The 18,417-nt window shown below is 44.0% G+C and overlaps 1 protein-coding gene across 7 annotated transcripts in view; it reads left to right on the top strand.

Annotated features, from left to right (window-relative positions):
• The window catches only part of PLS3 (plastin 3), a 55,421-nt gene extending 42,413 nt beyond the window's left edge, over nucleotides 1-13,008 (top strand). For 6 of the 7 annotated variants that reach the window (XM_029997076.1, XM_029997081.2, XM_029997079.1 and 3 more), the window contains exons 4-17: nucleotides 806-935; nucleotides 1,388-1,520; nucleotides 2,834-2,915; nucleotides 3,582-3,747; nucleotides 4,892-5,034; nucleotides 6,370-6,396; nucleotides 6,509-6,604; nucleotides 7,120-7,315; nucleotides 7,988-8,066; nucleotides 8,729-8,843; nucleotides 8,962-9,095; nucleotides 9,991-10,114; nucleotides 10,721-10,845; nucleotides 11,674-13,008. In XM_029997076.1, the coding sequence (XP_029852936.1) occupies nucleotides 806-935; nucleotides 1,388-1,520; nucleotides 2,834-2,915; nucleotides 3,582-3,747; nucleotides 4,892-5,034; nucleotides 6,370-6,396; nucleotides 6,509-6,604; nucleotides 7,120-7,315; nucleotides 7,988-8,066; nucleotides 8,729-8,843; nucleotides 8,962-9,095; nucleotides 9,991-10,114; nucleotides 10,721-10,845; nucleotides 11,674-11,806 (1,683 nt within the window). In that variant the 3' untranslated portion in view covers nucleotides 11,807-13,008. The remainder of the gene's footprint in view (nucleotides 1-805; nucleotides 936-1,387; nucleotides 1,521-2,833; nucleotides 2,916-3,581; nucleotides 3,748-4,891; nucleotides 5,035-6,369; nucleotides 6,397-6,508; nucleotides 6,605-7,119; nucleotides 7,316-7,987; nucleotides 8,067-8,728; nucleotides 8,844-8,961; nucleotides 9,096-9,990; nucleotides 10,115-10,720; nucleotides 10,846-11,673) is intronic. The other variant, XM_029997082.2, reaches the window with a different exon arrangement.
• The last annotated feature ends 5,409 nt before the right edge of the window (nucleotides 13,009-18,417 follow it).

Genomic DNA, 18,417 nt, shown 5'->3' with positions numbered 1-18,417 from the left:
CATTGCCTTTTTCTGGTTATGTTTCTGTATATGTTTCATTTGTGTTTTCAGCGTGGTTGAAACTAATTTGGTTAGGTTTTGAGGGAGTTACAGTAGGCTTTCAAGCCATCGAATGTATTTTTTTCTAACAGTTGCTCAGTGCTGTAGGACCTCAGGGCCACTAATAGCAATATACAACCTGCGCAAATGGTACGTGTAATCTTTCTGTGCTAAAGCTTCTCTTCTGCCCTCAAACGTGAGGGTGTTTTGTCAGCCCAAGCCTGCTGTTGGGGAAGGGGGAATCCTTATCTGGAGCGCACGTTGTTACACATTATTGCAGATTTGACTGTTACACACTTAAAAAGAATTGTTTCTTGAGTTGTGGACAAAGTGTTTTGTGTGAACTAAAGTCACAGTCACATGAGCATCTGGCTTACACAGAAAGGTTAAAATTGCACAACAGCTTTATCAACTTTGGTCCTGCGGAAACTGCTGCATGTGTACCTGCTCTCAGACTGCAAAGGTTTCACTTTTTTTTTTTTTTCTTGTGGTGTCTTGAAATCTACTTGAGAAGGTAAATGTATGCAAGGTACTTCATGCCTAGTGCTTCTGTTTCAACAGGCACTTGCAATATGTGTTTGAGAGAGTGGGACGACTCTCTGCCCACTATCCATGTTAAATTTAATACCACTACACCCTTGATGGGTCCTTCACATTTGCTGATTTTACTACAAGGTTTGCTTTAAAGTCGAGAAGAAATAGCTGCTTCTGTGGTCCTTTCATTTTATGAAGTTTTTCTTGTCTAACAGAGCACTTTAAATTGTAGATTTTCCAAGAGGTGAAAAGCAGCGATATCGCTAAAACATTCAGAAAAGCAATTAACAGGAAGGAAGGAATCTGTGCGATCGGGGGGACCTCGGAGCTCTCCAGTGAGGGGACGCAGCACTCCTACTCAGGTAATGCTCTGCCTTTCAGCTCCTCTCTTGGGTGAGTGGAGGCTGTATGCTAAAAATAGCAGATTTCTACTGCCTTGCCGTGTGCTATGCTTTTGTTTTCTGATAGCTGAATGATCTCACGTCAAGGTGAGATCAGGACAGAATTAGAGGGTAATGCAAGATTAGCAGTGTGTAGATTAATTGTGTGCTTATTTGTTTTAACTGTGCTTGCTGTTGAAGTCCTTGTGCCACACTTGAATATAATAAAGTTGTTGAGTAACGAGTAAGTAACAGGAATATTCTGGTAATTGGAAGTGAAAGTCATATTTCTTTAAACTTTGTGTGACTAATAAAATAGTGTCGTAATGATAGTGGGGCTTTTATTTCCCTGGGCTATTGTACACTGATTCTTTTGGGAAAATCTTTGCTATGTTATGAAAAACCTGTATTAAATTTACAATTGGTTATCTTAGAGGAAGAAAAATATGCCTTTGTAAACTGGATAAACAAAGCCCTGGAAAATGATCCCGACTGTAGGCACGTTATTCCAATGAACCCAAATACAGATGACCTGTTCAAAGCTGTGGGAGATGGGATTGTGCTATGGTAAGTCATGATGGCTCCTGAATAAAAAAAAAAAAAAAAAAAAAAAAAAAAATCACCAAAATAAATTCCCAAAACTGTAGTTAGGGGATTTTTCATCCTGTTCTAGGCTGGTTTTTTGACTAGTGTGTGTGCATAATGCTTTGACGTATAAAAAGGGCCTCAGTCACCCAGGCTTTCATTGTCATTGTGTGATGCTTCAGCTTTGATGCCAACTTCACAAGCTGGTATTTTTGTCTAGTGTTTTTGCTTGGGCTTGAGACTGAGTTCGCTGAAGGGGAGAAGGTGCCTTGCAGGAGCAGAAGTTGTCCTGGTGCAAACTCAGCCTGATGCTAGGTAGCTTGGGGGAAGGCAGATGTGTTAAATAGCCATTTTCTTGGTTGTTTAGACAGATGGTAACCTCTGTGGGAATGTTAGTGACCTTATTAATTAACCCAAAAATGGATTTTCTGGGAATCCTCTTGTTGCTTTTGGTAATAGCTGCACAAGTTAGTAACTTACTTTGCTGCACACTGAAAACAGAAGGTACCCAGGGCTGCTAAACACCAGCCACCTTCTATGTATGGGATTTCTTTTGGTTTTGTGTTTTTGGTTTGTTTTTTAAATGTAAGTGAATTAATATAGCAGAGAACTGGATCAGCCTAGAATTTCAGTCACTCTATAAATACAAAAAAGATGTTTAGTGGTCTGCCCATTGCCTTGCATTTGTTTTCTTTTTTTTTTTCTTTAGCTTGCAATTTTTTTGTTTTTTATTTCCCCAGTTTCAAGTAATTCAGGTCTTCAGGTGAAGACTGAACTGAGTAGGAAGTAGCTTATAATGTAAAGTAAAAACTTGCCGTGTTTTCTGTTGACTAAAAGTTCATTGCGCTCGCGTGCTCCCCACTGAGCTCTCAAAGTGTTTGTGCTTTTCTGGGGCAGTTTTTTCTTGCCAGCAGTAGTACACCTTTACAATAGGAGGAAGCGTGTTGTCTTACTAGCATCTGCAGTGGATGTCAACAGAGCAGCGAGTCTTCGCTAGTTCAGTGACTGTCCTGTGAATAATTCATGTGCTCTTTTAGCTACAGTAGCTGAGATCAGTAGTGGCCAGTAACATGTTTAAGGTTTCAGGCTTAGCTATTAGTTACAAATACATTCTTGATAACGTAAATAATAACTTCTGATTTACACAACCTTGATTTAAAAAAAAAAAAAAAACCACCACAAAACCAAACAGGCAAAAGGAAATGTACTGTGGTGAGTATTGTAACAGTGCATTGAGTTTTATTGAGATTAAATACTAAATGTTGTTCAGATATTATTGTTTTTCCTCCTACCAGCAAAATGATCAATCTTTCTGTTCCGGACACGATTGATGAAAGAGCAATTAACAAGAAGAAACTCACACCGTTCATAATTCAGGTATAATAAATTTCTGTATTTTTGCTGAAATTCATATTCAGATAGAATTAATGAAAACAGCATGGTGGCTCGAGGCATTATTGTGGAACTCTGGAAAGGAGCGGGTTTTATAACTTACATTTAATTATTAAAGGCAGTTTTGTACTGTGCATAGTTGACAGTGCTGTGAATACAGTTCAAAAGACAAAAATGCTAACTTAATGACAAAATGGGTAAAATGGCTGAAACGCTGTGCGCACCTGATATTGCTGCGGTGATTATATACAGTGCTGTCTTTTTAAAACAGTATGGTTATTGACGTTGTCTATGAATCATTTCACAGTACGACAGGTTGTTTTTGCGAGGATGCCTCTGCGTGTGTGTGCGTATAACTTAACACTTCTCTAGCCTTATTCTTGTTGACACCTCTAGATGCAACTCAGAGGCTGAAACTAAATACCAGAGGCTGAAATTAAACCCTCGTGCTTAGTTCAGTTCTTATTGATTCAGCCTGCTGCCACCACAGCTCCATTAAAACTTCAGCCGGAGAGCGGCTGGGAGTGTTTCCTCCAAGCTGCTGCTGTTGGAGCAAGGACGAGGGGGAAATTTCTCCACTTCGCTGGTGCTGGATGAAAGGCAAAGCAGCATCTCCCCTGGCTGTGTCTCACTCACCTGTGCTGTTCGCAGGAGAACCTGAACCTGGCATTGAATTCTGCATCTGCCATCGGGTGTCATGTTGTCAATATTGGTGCAGAGGACTTGAGAGAAGGGAAACCCCACCTGGTCCTTGGGCTTCTTTGGCAGATCATTAAGATTGGCTTGTTTGCCGACATCGAGCTTAGCAGAAATGAAGGTAAGCGAAACTAAGTGATTACTTTTAAAGCATGAACATGGCATTGCTTGCACTGTCAGCTCCAGCCCCGTCGCTGCTTCTTCCCTCCCCTCCTCTCTGCTGAAAAGGGGGGTACTCGTCTTCACGTTCATCAGGGCATGTGCCAAGCTGAGTGCTCTCCAGCCTGTTTATAGCTGTGAAGCAGGTTCAGGCCGGGTGGGTTGTGCCATCCTGGTAATGTGTGTCAGCCTTGGAGAACTGGCTGAACACAAGTCTGTAAGTCAAGATGCATCATGGCTCAAGCCTTGTGGTGAGAATGAGTGTGTTGCTTTGTGATGCCTCAGGCTGGGCAGGCTCTCCCGGTGTGCTTCGGCCAAAGGTATGTAACGGTGTTGGGAGGTGGCAAAAGCTGCTTGCATCCTTTTCAGATTATAGTCAACTGCACATCTCCTCAAAAAAAAAAAAGGATTCAGCTCTTTGAGAATATGCTCACAATGACTTGGTTCTCCTAAAATCCTCCTTCTACTGTCAGTGGTGCAGCTGAGCTCTCACTTCGTTCTTGACAGTGCTCTCCCCTTGTGCTTGCTTGGTCCTGCACGACAGCCTCCAAAATTTAAAATTTTCAAGTCATTCAAAGAGCTCTGTTATTTGTGCATGGGCTATCAGAGCACCCAGATGGATGGAGGGGCTTCAGTGTCTTTTATTTAAATTTCTCAGTTGTGAAGTGGTAACATTGTTTGGCTTGGATTGAAAATTCATGGCAAGGGAAGCAGCGGCCAGCTCAAAGGGTGCTTATTTTGGCTTCTCTGGGTTTTTTTAACAGTGCATATGAAACTGCTTGGAAGCACTTTTTAATTGAGATAAAAGTACATTTACATTTAGCTTACTGTCATCAGCTTAAAAGACTGCACATAAAATCCAGAGAATTTTGTGATACAAGAAAATAGAAAATACTTTTTGCACAGTTTTCTAGATCATTCATACTCTTCTCTGTGTAACAACCAACTCAGGAAAACTCCACTAATACCCAGATTATTTTGACTTAATCAGTAGTTGGTATTGTCCCCCCCTTCCTCCCCTGAAATATTGCTGCAGCTCTAATTCTGGCATGCAGGTTTGGCTCTTGAAAACTCCTTCATTCCCCTCACAAGCGTTTTTCTTCTAGCACTGGCTGCCTTACTTCGTGATGGTGAAAATCTGGAGGACCTTATGAAACTATCCCCAGAAGAGCTGCTCCTACGATGGGCCAACTTCCACTTGGAAAACGCAGGCTGGCACAAAATCAATAACTTCAGCTCAGATATCAAGGTACTGAGAGCTCTCCTGGCCTGCACGTGCCTGGGAAAAGGTTGGGAGCCAGCCAGGGCAGTGTTTGCATGCGTAAATGAAGCCCTCCATCTGCGGACAGGACCTTGCTTAGCCTTAATACACTGAGCGGGCTTAACAGGGGTTTTATGGATGGTATATTTAAGGTACCGCAGTGCTGTTCTCTCTTGCCATGAGGTTGAGTCCAGTGTTGAACTGTCTGAATGTTTCCTCCAGTGCTAGTAGGATCCTGCTGCAAAGCTGTTTCACGTTTTAATTGAGTAGGAAACTGATATTACTCATGTGTTTTCAAATGTTCTTAATCCATCTTTTTTTATGGAAATAATTTTTCAATGGCATGCAGCTCACTCAGGGTGAAATGCTTAACTGCGTCCCTGGAGAGCGTGACTTCCACACACTCTTGGCTGGCGATGGCATTTAAGCCAAAATGTGATGGGCTGGAGAGAGGAAGGGAAACAAGACCTGTTATTCTCTACGCTGGGCTGAGTAGAAATGGGAGCAGGGAGTCTTACAGCTGTTTTTCAGATGTGGGGGGGTGGCTGTCTTCTCTCAGCACTAGTGAGAAGTGGAGGATGGTGACTCCTGGTCAGTGTAGGGTTTTTGGACACTGGTTTCAGCAGGTTTCTGGAATTTATTCACATGCCCAGCAGTTTCGAGGAGGAGAAAGAGGACCGAAGTGGATTCCAGGTTAAAGGACTGTTGGGTGGAAAAAAAAAATTGACAAATGAGGTACATGGGGAGCTCAGAGGTCCCCTGTGTGTGTGCATGCGTGCACACACACAGTCACTCTTATTTACAACTTCAAAATTACTTACAGCTTTGCTGATAGCTGTTGGCTTGTCTGGTGCAACCCATAGGCTGCCAGGATATGCTTGAGGTCCTTCTTAGTGCTGAGGACTAAAAGGACTTGTGGTTGATAATTAATTACTGCAGCTATTTGCTCCTCCTGGTTTGTGACCATCCCTGGCCTCTCTCCTTTAAGTTATTCTACCTAATGGGCAGGCACAGGAGAAGATATTCAGACTTCTTATAATCAGCTTTTTGCTTGGACTTTGCCTTTGCTAAGCCATTCTCATTGTTGCTGTGGCAGTAGAAAGGGCTGCCTTGGGGCATCTGGTGTGGGGGCCATGAGAGTGAGCAGCACGGGGTCACTGCCTCCTCCAGCCGTTGGAGAGGAGGCTGTGACACTAGAGCTTGCAGCAAAGGCACCTTTCAAACAGTTAAACTCCATAATTTTAATCTTAAATATTTCTAACCTTTTCTCTTTCTGTTTCCTTTTCTGCTGCCTGGATTTCTGCCATTATGCTCTCTTTTAAGCTTACAGATTTTGGTAATTCAGTAAAGGTACATAAGCCAATTATGCACAGTGACTTGTTAAAGATGAACCTGAAATTAATTGTTACGGTGTATTCACTGTTGTGCGGGAAACCTGAATTTTCTTTTTCATCCATTTCAGGATTCCAGAGCTTATTTCCACCTCCTCAATCAAATTGCACCTAAAGGGCAGAAAGAAGGAGAGCCTCTGATCGATATTAACATGTCGGGTTTCAATGTAAGTATTCAGGCTGTTGTGTCCTCATGCTGTACAATCATGCTGCACCTGTACCCTATAATTGCCCTGTGACATTTAGGTAATCTGGTATCTTAATTTCTAGGGCATGTAAAGTGTCAGTGGGCATGTGTGCACCTTGGGTATGTGCTTAAATGAGCGGTTGTTGCAGGCCTGATCACTACCCACCTATTAACATACATGATTGAGATCAGTTGTGGTTTTGCTCTATTTGGGAGCATGCGGACTTCTGCTTTTGAACCACCAAGTTCAAAAAGCATAAAAGTTGGAAAGCATATAAATTTGGAAAGCACCATGCTAGGAAAAATACCAAGACAAACCAGGACTATTACATCCAGAGCAGCAGGAATTAGTGTGCATGTTTCATCTCTGTTTGATTAGCGACTCATGCTAATGAGTGGAGTTGTGACATTGCCCCAGGTACCATCAGAAACTTCCCATCTGCTTTGTAGCCCGATCTCTTCCATAACAGCTCTTGTCCATTGCATCCCTGGCAGGAAAAGGATGACTTGCGGAGAGCAGAGTACATGCTTCAGCAGGCAGATCGGCTTGGCTGCCGGCAGTTCGTCACACCAGCTGATGTGGTCAGTGGCAACCCCAAACTGAACCTGGCCTTCGTTGCCAACCTGTTCAACAAGTACCCAGCACTTACCAAGCCTGAAAACCAGGACATCGACTGGACCCTACTAGAAGGTGATGGCCGTATCAGTCACAAAATTAGCAGGAGGGAAAAATCTAAAGTAAACACTTATGTCACAAGAGGCTGTGCCCAGTGGAGGTATCTCCATTGAAGTAACACCTATTATTTGAGGCTTCAGTGCTGCAGTGGTTGTTTACTCATTTGTGGCAGATGAGAAGGGTACTTGACAGCCTGTTCAGCTTTCTGACCCTGATGTGGAGCCTGAACCTGTAGGAGCACTGCCAGCAGCCTGTCAGTCCCCGTGCCAGGGCTGGGAATTTGGTTTTGCCATTTCCTGTGATAGGCAGGAGCAGCTCAGTAATGCAATGAGATGTTCATGGAAGCACTAATTCTTGGCAGAACTGGGATTAGGGCTTTGGCTGCCTGGCTCCCAGACAGCAGTTAGCTAATACCCGTGTGAAAGACCTTCCTGCCACTTTTTCTTGCAGAAAATGCAAAAGTCATGTTCTTCTGAGGCCTGGAGAAATCAAACTGATATCCAAAACTAGATACCAGGGCAACCCTCTTCCTTTGAAAAAAATTATGGCAGAAAAAACACCCCCTTTTTTTGCTCGAAAACCTAACTGATAAGCTATGCTGCTCAAAGCTCCCTGCCTTGCAAGGTGGAAAACCCTGCGCAGCTTTGAGCTTGCAGAAGTTGCATGAATCTCTTTTCTCTCATCTAGGAGAGACGCGTGAGGAACGGACCTTCCGCAACTGGATGAACTCCCTTGGTGTGAACCCCCATGTAAATCACCTCTACGGGTAAGCATTAGACTCTTGGGAGAGACCCAACTAGATCAGACTAGAGATGTGCCCATACCAGTGTCCTGCTGCCCACAATGCCGAGCAAAGAGCTTGAGAAAGGGTGATGTAGAGAGCGGGAGATGCTCACTGTACCCTCCCTGCAGTCTGTAGCTTAGGGATTTCTGAGGCAGCACTTGGCACACCAGCAATTGGCTTTAAGGGCTGAAGACAGTTTGTTTATTTTCCTCTATCTTGTGTAAATTGGTACCCTGAGATCCCAGTACATTTATATATGCTTGAGCAACTGCATTAGAGCAACTGGAATTAAATTCCTTGTCACCTGATTTTAGGGCTTAACCAAGACATCATAGTTAAGAGGCAAGATACTCTGGGTCCCTGTAGTCAGTGGAAAGAAGTGGCTACCTTTGGATTCTATGTAGCAAAATTCTTCCCTGGATCTGTTGATGACTACCATGCTAAAACCTGCTTCAGCTTAGTAGCTAGCTGATGTTAAGCATAGAGCATTTCTGCTGCCCTGAAAACTACAAAACGTTTTGAATTTTTTTCTTTTTAGGGTTGTTGAAATTGCAGCAACCTGTAGAGTAGTAATTATTCATGGTGTGACAAAGAGTGCATTTAAATCTTGAAACATTAGGCTTAATGAATATTTTCCACTTTAGCGATCTCCAAGATGCACTGGTAATACTACAATTATATGAAAAGATCAAAGTTCCTGTTGACTGGAATAAGGTTAACAAGCCTCCGTACCCTAAGCTTGGAGCAAATATGAAAAAGGTAAGCATTTCAAAAGACTTTAAAAGAAGCCATGGACACTAAAAATTCCTATGTGAGGCATCCAGTCAAGTGAGTTTATTTGTGAGTGATTTTCTGTTTAAACTCTTTTCCTGTGTAGCTAGAAAACTGTAACTACGCTGTAGACTTGGGAAAGCATCCAGCTAAATTCTCCCTGGTTGGCATTGGAGGACAGGATCTGAATGATGGAAACCCAACACTGACACTAGCCTTAGTCTGGCAGTTGATGAGAAGGTAGGACCGTCTCAAACATGTAAAACTTGTGAATGGAGTACAGATTTTGGGAACTTTTTTGCTGGGAGAGCACTGCAGCAATGGAACAGGTCACCCAGAAAGATTGTAAAACCTCTGTCCTCGAGGGGTTTCTGAGACACAGCTGGACAAAACTGTGGCAGAGCTGATCCTGCTGCACATAGGAGGCTGGAGCAGAGACCTCCGGAGAACCCGCTGGTGGATCTGTGAACATCCTGCTGACCAGGATCACCTCTATCTCACCTGCTCGAGTCTGGCCCACATGCAGAAACCCTAAGCAAGAACATTTACACAACTTTTATGTTCTAATTTTTAATTGGAAATTGAGAGAGAAACATTACAGGGCTGCTTTATAACCCCCTTCTGCATAGGAATGGGGGGAAGGAGAAACGTAATATCAGATGAAGTTAATCATCCTTTTTCTTATCTATTTCTGAAGAATTCTAAGGTGATGCAAGTATATAATATATATGTGTAAAATAGCAGCATGGTAGCTCCTTATTTGGCATTAGAGGTCAGAATGCTAACTCATGAGCTGATCCACACCTTTCAAGTAATGTGTTACCCCTATGGAGAAAATGGTCAAGGGTGAAACAGTTTAACAATGTCCTGAGCTCAGGCACTTTTGTGAACTCATATTAAAGGACTTGAAAGTCTAGAAAGACTAAATGCTTTAACAGAAATCACACTTCAGATAAGATATATGATTCTTTTTTGCTAAACGAGTTTAAAAACAAAAACAAAAACAAAAAACCCGAGCTGTGATTATGTGAAGACTTTCCAAGCTGCCATGGGCTCACATTGCATCCTGGCTGCACGCTCAACAGGGCTTTGCCCAGACTCTGTGCCTAATCTTGTTCTCTCTGCTGGTTCTCAGGTACACGCTGAATGTCCTTGAGGACCTGGGTGACGGTCAGAAAGCTAATGATGACATTATAGTCAGCTGGGTAAACCAGACCCTGAAAGAAGCTGGCAAGTCCACATCCATCCAGAACTTCAAGGTGCAGGTTCCCCTCTTGCATCCAAAAGGAGAGCGGTGCTCAAAAAGTATTTCCTTGGCTGGGGGAACAGCAGGGGCATCTTAGAAAGGGGTTTAAACAGGACAGGGTTCAGTCTGTGCTGGGAGCAAAGTGGCTTCAAGCTACCAGAAAGGAGACATTTTAGGACCGCCCATGGTGGGGAATAGCAGTGGGGCAAGAGAGCTGATGGGGTAGCAGAGGAGGGGAGGGTGGTTGGGCTCTGGGGCAGAGGTGGAGGCTAAGATGCTGGCAAGCATAGGGGCTGGAGCTGGCAAGCATTCGTAGGTGAACGTTGTCCCTTGGGGTCTGGTCAGTGGGGCAGACCTGCTGCCCGCACATCAGTTACTGCTTCGTATTTTCAGAGCACTTGCAGTAAACTGGAGTAGTGATCTTGTACTATTACCAAAGGAGAAGCAGCAGTTTGGTTTTCCCTGTGGTCCAGCTAGGAATAATCACTAACACTGCTGCTTTGAAATCGCTTGTTTAAAGCTTGTTTTGTTGCACGTTGTAGAGGAGCTGGATTGAGGTGAGAAGTATGCTTTAAGGATTAGACATTCATCTTTACTTGTCTGTCCCTGTGTTCTCTAGGACAAGACTATCAGCACAAGCTTGGCAGTTGTGGATTTAATTGATGCTATACAGCCTGGTTGTATCAACTATGACCTTGTAAAGACGGGTCATCTATCAGAAGATGACAAACAAAATAATGCTAAGTAAGTTTGCTTTGTCAAAAGCTGTTTTGCATTGAAAGAGTGCACCTTCTATGTGCTGCCCTTAAGCTGCAAGTGTTTTTACCGTAGTTTATTGCTGTGGTTTTCAATCCCTTTTAGACAGGCAGCACTTCTTGAAATCTAATTGCTGTCCTTGCCTGTAACGCTGGAGGGAGTAGTTGGCTGGACTCTCTTGCTTATTGAGAGAAACACAGAACAGCCCAAGCAGATCTTAGCAATGGTATTCTGTTTCTCACCTGTTTGTTCAGGCACGTGAAGTGCTCAGCCAGTGGCTGAGGGTTTTGAAATTGAGCCCTTGTATGTCTCATGTCTTGTTGAATCATCATAGGTTGTCAAGTTTAGAGTATGCCTATTAAAACATGCCTTTGAACTGTGTGTTCTGTGACTATTCCACGGTGGCAGAATGACAGCAAAGTTTCTTGCAGATAATAGTCTCGCTTGATTATTCTTAAAGAGCAAACAGAAGGGGAAATGTAAATGTTAACTGATTAATCCTGGGTTATACATGCTATCTATTAGCCCTAACAAATATTAATTACAATTTGTTTTAACTGTTGGTAAAGTGGGCTTGACATTCAAAGGTCAATTTGCGCATTAAAGACACTTTCCTCTACTGTGGAAAAGGAATACAGCAAAAAATCAAAAAACCGTATCTAAAACAAACAGATGTGGTGTGATTGGACTGTTGTACATCTTGAATCTTAATAAAGAGGATAATAAGTGAAATTGTGTTGGATAGGGCAGGAGCTGACTTGTCATTTATTGGTAGCAGTCTCAGTGCTCACCCACTCATCTTTCCATGGTGAATAGGTATGCTGTGTCCATGGCAAGAAGAATTGGTGCCAGAGTTTATGCTCTTCCAGAAGATCTTGTGGAGGTGAAACCGAAGATGGTCATGACCGTGTTTGCCTGCTTGATGGGCAGAGGAATGAAGCGAGTATAAAAGGGTTGATCCATATAAAGGAAAAAAAAAAATAACAAAAAATGAAACGCAACAAAAACCCAACCTGCCACCCTGGGTGCATGAGTAGCAGATCAGCTGTGACCACGTTGAAATGCTGTTGGCCTAGGAACTATTGAAGTTCAAAGGACTTTGTTTTGCTTTGCAAGACAAACTCTTATCAAAATTCTCAGGGAGAGGAGTTTTAACCAACAGACGTGCTCTTTTCCCAAAGGAAAGTTTAACTTACCAAGTGCTCATAGAAATGCATTCATAACAGACCTGCATCTTGCAATACTGCTCTGGAGCTGTTTTTCACTCCATTATTTCTCAGATACTTGGTGTGTGTTTTTCTTACCCCTGAGAGCTATAAGGTGGTTGGTATGAGTTGTAATGGAAAAAAAAAATGTAATTTCTATCTGCAATCCAGTTTAATTTCTGTCATACAGTCAAAGCATATTCTAGGTTTGACCACTTCCTTAACTTTGCAAATAAAGCTACAGTACAAGTTGGGACCTGCAGGCCAGCTCGCAATGCTAAATGAGAAATGTGTAATTAGGAAGATGGATCTTCCTCTGGTATTCTTTGTACATGGTGCTTTTTTTATACATCTAACTATTTTGATTACTTTACCAATAAAGCATGGCAGTTTTTTCTCTTGCTGCTTATAAAAAGGGGGTTTTTTTGTTATTTTGTTTTGGTTTTTTTTAAAAGTTATACTATATATGAGAATACCACCATCCTTGGACCTCTCGCAGTAATGTATGATATCATGTTGCTGATGGCACGGTTACACCCGAGAATGGAAGTGAATGCATTTTTGTATGCATCTTGGTTCAGTTCTGTGCACCTAGAAAATAATTTTTACAAAAATCTGCATGAAAACTATAACTTTTTTATTTAAAATGCTGTTGGATATAAAACCATACTACATTGTGGGGAGGTTTGTGCAGGGAAGAGACAAATGTTATAAACAGCAGGGTTCAATAAACTGAGCAGCAAGTGTGCTGGAACATAAAACTATTTTTACAGATAAAAGGAAGCGTTGTCGCCAAAGAAGGAAGATGCTGTATCCATAGGATTTAATATTATCTTGCTTTGGCAAGCTGTTTGCTATATTTTGAGATCGTATTGCTATTCCAAGCTATTCAAAGTGATGTAATATGGTGGCAAAGCATTAGTTGAAATAAAAACATTTAAATACATGCTTCTTTCCTTATTTACACAGACCCAGCATGGCAGGCTGTCCTCAGTTGCTTTTAGCTTTGCTTTGGTTGATGTTTTTGTTTTGTGCCAGATCCGTTGATCCGTCTGTAAGATACCCTAGAATCAGGGTGTGCTTGAGGAGCTCTTGTTTTTTAGAAAGGGCACTGGCAGTGCAGTTATTCTCAACCTGTGTTTTAGTGAAGCTTTGCCTTTATGGTAGCTTCTGTAAAACCTTGCTCTTGAAGTCTTGTGTGCCCAAAGATGATGTCAGCGGGTGTAGGGGAAGAGCCCCCTTAGGGCAAAACCCAGGAGGAGGAAGCAAAGTTGTTCCCTGTGTCAGGGACTTGCCATCCAGGCTCTTTTCCAGAAACCACAGGTCTGGGGGTATAGTGGCAGCTGACATGAGTCTGGCATGATTTGAGTCTTGGGGGGCTGTGGTGGGAGAGGGGGTGTCCAGCAGCCACTGGCTGTTGGGGGGGGATTTCCCTCCTTGCTGTGTCCAGCAAGTCTGGAACAGGGCTGTGGGTGCTGGCGGGATGTGGTGTTGCCAATGCACCAGTTCCTTCACTTGTGCAGCCCCTGGGTGAGAGCCTGGGTGTCTGGTGAGCTTTGCCAAAACAGTGGCCTGACAGTGCAGAAGTCCCCAGAACCACCAGTGGCTTTCATGAAAATCAAGAAAAATTTGTGTGAGACTGGTGTCATGTAAACAACCTTCTTTGACCTTAACTACATAAACCTGGTCTGGATGTCCCCCTCCAATTATTTTTTTTTTTTTTTTTTTTTCAGTGATGAAAACAGTTTGGTATGTTTTGTGCAAGAGGCATGTTGCAGCTTGTCTGCTGATGGAATGGGGATGAGTTTGTGGATTAACCCAGATTACAGGCTGGTGCCTGGCCTTCTCTTTGGGCCAGGCAATCATGGGCAAACAAGGTGGCACAGCTGTGGGCTTAAGCCACTTCAAAACTCCCACAAGCCAAATGCTTGGAGGAGTGTGGGAGCCCAACTACCAATATGTCATTCCCATGCTCCAAACTATCCTAGGGTGGAAAGGTGCTGGTGTGAGGGAGCTCTGTTCAAGTGCTATGTTGTCAGTGCTCCTGAACTGTGTACATGATTGTGTCCTCACTTTTCTTTTTAAAGCGAGGAGGAAAAAAAAACCAAAAAACAAACCTAAGCCCCTCTTACTGTGACCTTGTCCTCCATGAGGCTGCTGCAGAAGCAGATACTGCTGGAAAGTGATTTCTGTTGAAGCAGATGTTACATAGATCAGCTGGAGCCCATGGTAAGAATCGCATGGCTTCCCTTTGTTCCCCTCTTCGGGTTTTTCAGGTAATTAAGTGTAATCATATTAGCAAGATTATTTGAGACCCTCAAGGCTCTGCCTTGGCAGCGCGGTGGGGTGACGTGGGTGTCGGTGTGCGCTGGATGAGTCCCCGGTGGCGCGGGTGATGCGCTGCAAACACGCAGGTCGTGTGGCAGAAGCTCCCACCCCACGAGAGCTTTTCTTGGCAGCTAGATGCGCGGGTCCCCTGTGCAGTAGCAGACACGGAATATGTCCCCAGCACAGGAGCGACAGAGATAAGCCTGGGGCTGGGCTGCCATCCAGGGGCAAGCGCTCGGTACTGCAGCCAGCTGTGCCCGCAGGGCGAGGGCTCCCGGGCCGGGAGCGGTACCCCTGGGGCGGGCCGGGTCGTGTCCCCCCCTGAACCGGGGTGCGGGGTCACCTGCTCAGGGTTGGGAGGCCAGGAGAGCGCAGGGAGCAGTTTGGAGCGTGGAGGACGGGGAGTCGCTAACGCCTGAAAACGCGGAGGGCCGTGATGCTTTGGGAATCGCAAGTTTGGGACAGGAGAGTGTGGAGATACAGCTTCTTGGAGAAACTTTTGGGTTTAGCGCTTGAAAGATTATCTGTTTATCTACTTACCTTGCTTGGTTTGAAAACGGTGGTTGGAGTGAGGTGCCGCCTCCTTCTTGGCCCCTCTTCTCTGGTCAGAAATCTTCCTGTGCCCCTCCTGCAGCTGGTGCTTCTGGGCTGCAATGCCACATACGCAGCATCTTTCCTCACCTTTAACGGCCAGGTGCAAATCTGCTATTAGGTGCTGGTCCTTCAAAGCGTGTTGAGAGGTTGGTGCTGCTGGGAGCACAGCAGGGAACGCTCCATTAAAAGCAAAGGAGGAACAAGTTTATTTGAAGCAGCAGCTGCTTCTCTACTGTTATACCTCATGTAGGCTTCAGAGATGAAAGTTTATATGAGAGCTAGTTGAGTGATAGGGACTTAATTTTTCTATGCGTAGGAGATGAAAACAGGGCAGGTGAAAGGGAGGAATTTGGCAGGGAGCTGGAGAGGGGCTGGTGCATCTGAGAGGAGACATGCAGGTGTCTTGCCTGCCTGCTGCGGGGGTCAGGGCATGGAATGCGATGGCACCGGCTGGGGAGCGCTCACTCTTCAGAGAATGCCAGGAGTGTCAGCAAACCCCCTCGGTGGTTTATTGTACGAAGCCTCATGTACAGCCAGCTGGGAACTTTCCACTGGTACAGTTTTTTTATAAGAAAATATGTAAACAGAGCTTCCCACGGGAAATTGCATATGTTTTCACTGAAGATGGAGCGATATACCGTAAGTAGAGTCACATCTATTCTGTTGAAACAGTGGTCTAGTGATTTATAGCACTGGCTGGAGGTATGGTATAATTAAGGTCAAAATTCTTAGACTTCGGAAGTGACCCATGCATCTGTTCTTTCCTGCTTCTTTTGCCCACTGGTACCAGGTTAAAGGGGGAAGAATGGATATGCTGACAATTACTGAATAGGAAAGCATCTCCTTGTACCGGATACATTTAAGAAATGGGATAACTCAGAGAAAACTTTTGGGTCAAAGCAAAGCAGAGATCTCACAGTGCAGGTCCAGTGCAGGGCAGGCAGGATAAACCTCTGTGCTTTCTCAAAAGAAAGCCCCTGGCAAGCAAGCTTTCAATATAGTTTGTTTTGTCAAACACTCCTAAAAGTTTCTGACAGGAGCCAGAGATGTAAGCTTTAGCATATTTCTTTGTTCCTGCAAGTCTTTTTGCTCTTTCATATTCAATTATTTGTTTTCATTTATTCAATTACTTGGTTTTGTTTATTCAATTACATCCTTTTGTTTCCAAGGTTTTTTTAGCAGTGTCAGCTTTGTTCATGCTGAAATATTTATTTTTTTTTAAACAGTAGAGCTTGCTGCTGCCTTCATGAGTCGTGTTGTCCTTAATCTCAAGGATTATCCTTCAAATGTCTTTCCAAGCCCAGACTGCGTCTTCAGGGCCTGTGTTTTTTGATGGAAGTTTTTCTTGTATTCCTTGCAAGTTTCATTTTTTGTGGATAAGAAATGTAGCCACATGTTCTTCCCAAGCGTGCTGTGTACAACTTGTTAAGTATTTCTATTGCTGCTTCATCATAGCACAGAAGCAATTTAGTTGCTCTCCTGTTCAGAATTTAATGAGGTGGTGTCATAGAAGTAGAAGGATTATTTTCTGCAAGCATCCAGATGAGACAAGGCTCTCCTTCATATCAACTTTTCACCAATTTATATTTTTCAATGGAAAAACCTAATTTTGTAGGGACTTTAAAATATCTCTGAGGTGGATTTTGCTTGCTTGTTTTTTACTTCTGCCTTTTTCTATTGCAGATCAATAGCAGAGTGGAATGCAAAAGCAAGAAACAAACTGGAGATTTTTTTCCACTACCTCCCAAAGTATGTGAAGCTGAGGAAAGTGAGGATGGTGCTGAATGCGCAAATAAAATGCTGAAACAGCACAAACAAAACGTAAGCAAAAATGTATTGACCATTGAATACTTTGCACAAATCTAATCACAAATCTGATAACCAGGAAGACGCAGCATGTGTGGTTTTATTGTGCAGCCCTAGTTTGTCCCTTCACTGGTGCAACAGCAAAGGTTGGTCTTACTCTGCGCTTCAAGGCAGGTTTCCCTTGCCAAAATGTGCTGGTTTCTATGTTTTCAGCACTAAGCAAAGGTTTATTTCTCTCTTACCTCTTATCAGCTTGGGATAATTCTTCTAAGGATGGACAAATGTGGTGTGTCTGCCACATGTTCTATTGCTTCCTTCTGTGAGTGCTCAGTAAACACTGGGCATGTCTTGTGGCAAGTGTTTATACAGTGATAAATGCTGAAGATTTGGTCATCTCTCTGGAATGTTATCTAGGTGCTCTTGCTTTTAGAAGTCAGGTGAGAAATAATCACTGAAAGCATCTCAGAGAAAAAGCCAAAGAGCTGTAAAGAGCAACATTCTTTAGACCCAGCTGTGCTGCCACCAGCCCACATGGCTGATGGCAAGGTCAGAACAAGGGAGGCAGCCGTGGTCAGCAGGGGTTCTGCTCATTGTCGCTTTAGGAATTACTAAATTCCTGAAGTCTGCCAATGGTGGAGAACAAAGAGACACTGTGAGGCACAAATTCTGTCTGTGCAGATCGTGTCTTCTGTGCACTGGCAGCCAAAGTCAAGGGAAGACTATGCTAATTCTGCAGGACAGGTCTCTGCAGGCAGATTTACTCACTCTACCTGTGGTGCAATTTAATCTCTGCACGAAATCCAGATCTGCCAAGTGCAAATAGCCAGGGTTGACTGTGCCTGGTGCCTGAAGGATGGGATTTGCCATCGCTGTTACTGTGAGCACCAGACACCTTGGTTGAGCGCTGGCAAATGGTGCTGCTGGTTCTGGAGGTTGTGGGACTGCTCCTGCGACGTGGCATGGGGAAGCGCTTCTTGCAGACCAGAGGGGTTTCCCCCTGCAAGGAGCTCTGTGCCAGGCAGGGGTTTAGCCCAGCGAGGTATGCTATCTGGCCAGGGACATGTTGCAAGTCAATAATCTTGCAAAGGAGAAAGCATCCCAAAATACTTAGTATTTCTGGATGTGAAGACATCAGTGGACAAGGGAAGAGCTATGGATGTCATCTATCTGGACTTCTGTAAGGCCTTTGACGCAGTGCCCCACAACGTTCTTCTCTCTAAATTGGAGAGATACGGATTTGATGGATGGACTGTTCAGTGGCTGAGGAATTGGTTGGATGGCTGCATCCAGAGGGTAGTGGTCAATGGCTCAATGTCCAGATGGAGATCAGTGACAAGTGGTGTCCCCCAGGGGTCCGTATTGGGACCAGTACTGTTTAATATCTTCATCAATGACATAGTGGGATTGAGTGCACCCTCAGCAAGTTTGCAAGGTGACACCAAGCTGAGTGGTGTGGTTGATGTGTCTGAGGGATGAGATGCCACCCAGAGGGACTTGGACAACTTGAGAAGTGGGCCCATGTGAACCTCGGGAGGTTCAACAAGGCCAAGTGCAAGGTCCTGCACCTGGGTCGGGGCAACCCCCAGTATCAACACCGGCTGAGGGATGAAGGGATTGAGAGCAGCCC

Source organism: Aquila chrysaetos, chromosome 21 (genome assembly GCF_900496995.4).
Source record: "Aquila chrysaetos chrysaetos chromosome 21, bAquChr1.4, whole genome shotgun sequence".
NCBI lineage: Eukaryota > Metazoa > Chordata > Aves > Accipitriformes > Accipitridae > Aquila > Aquila chrysaetos.
Note: the sequence above shows the minus strand (reverse complement) of the source record. Positions and strands in the feature narration are given on the sequence as shown.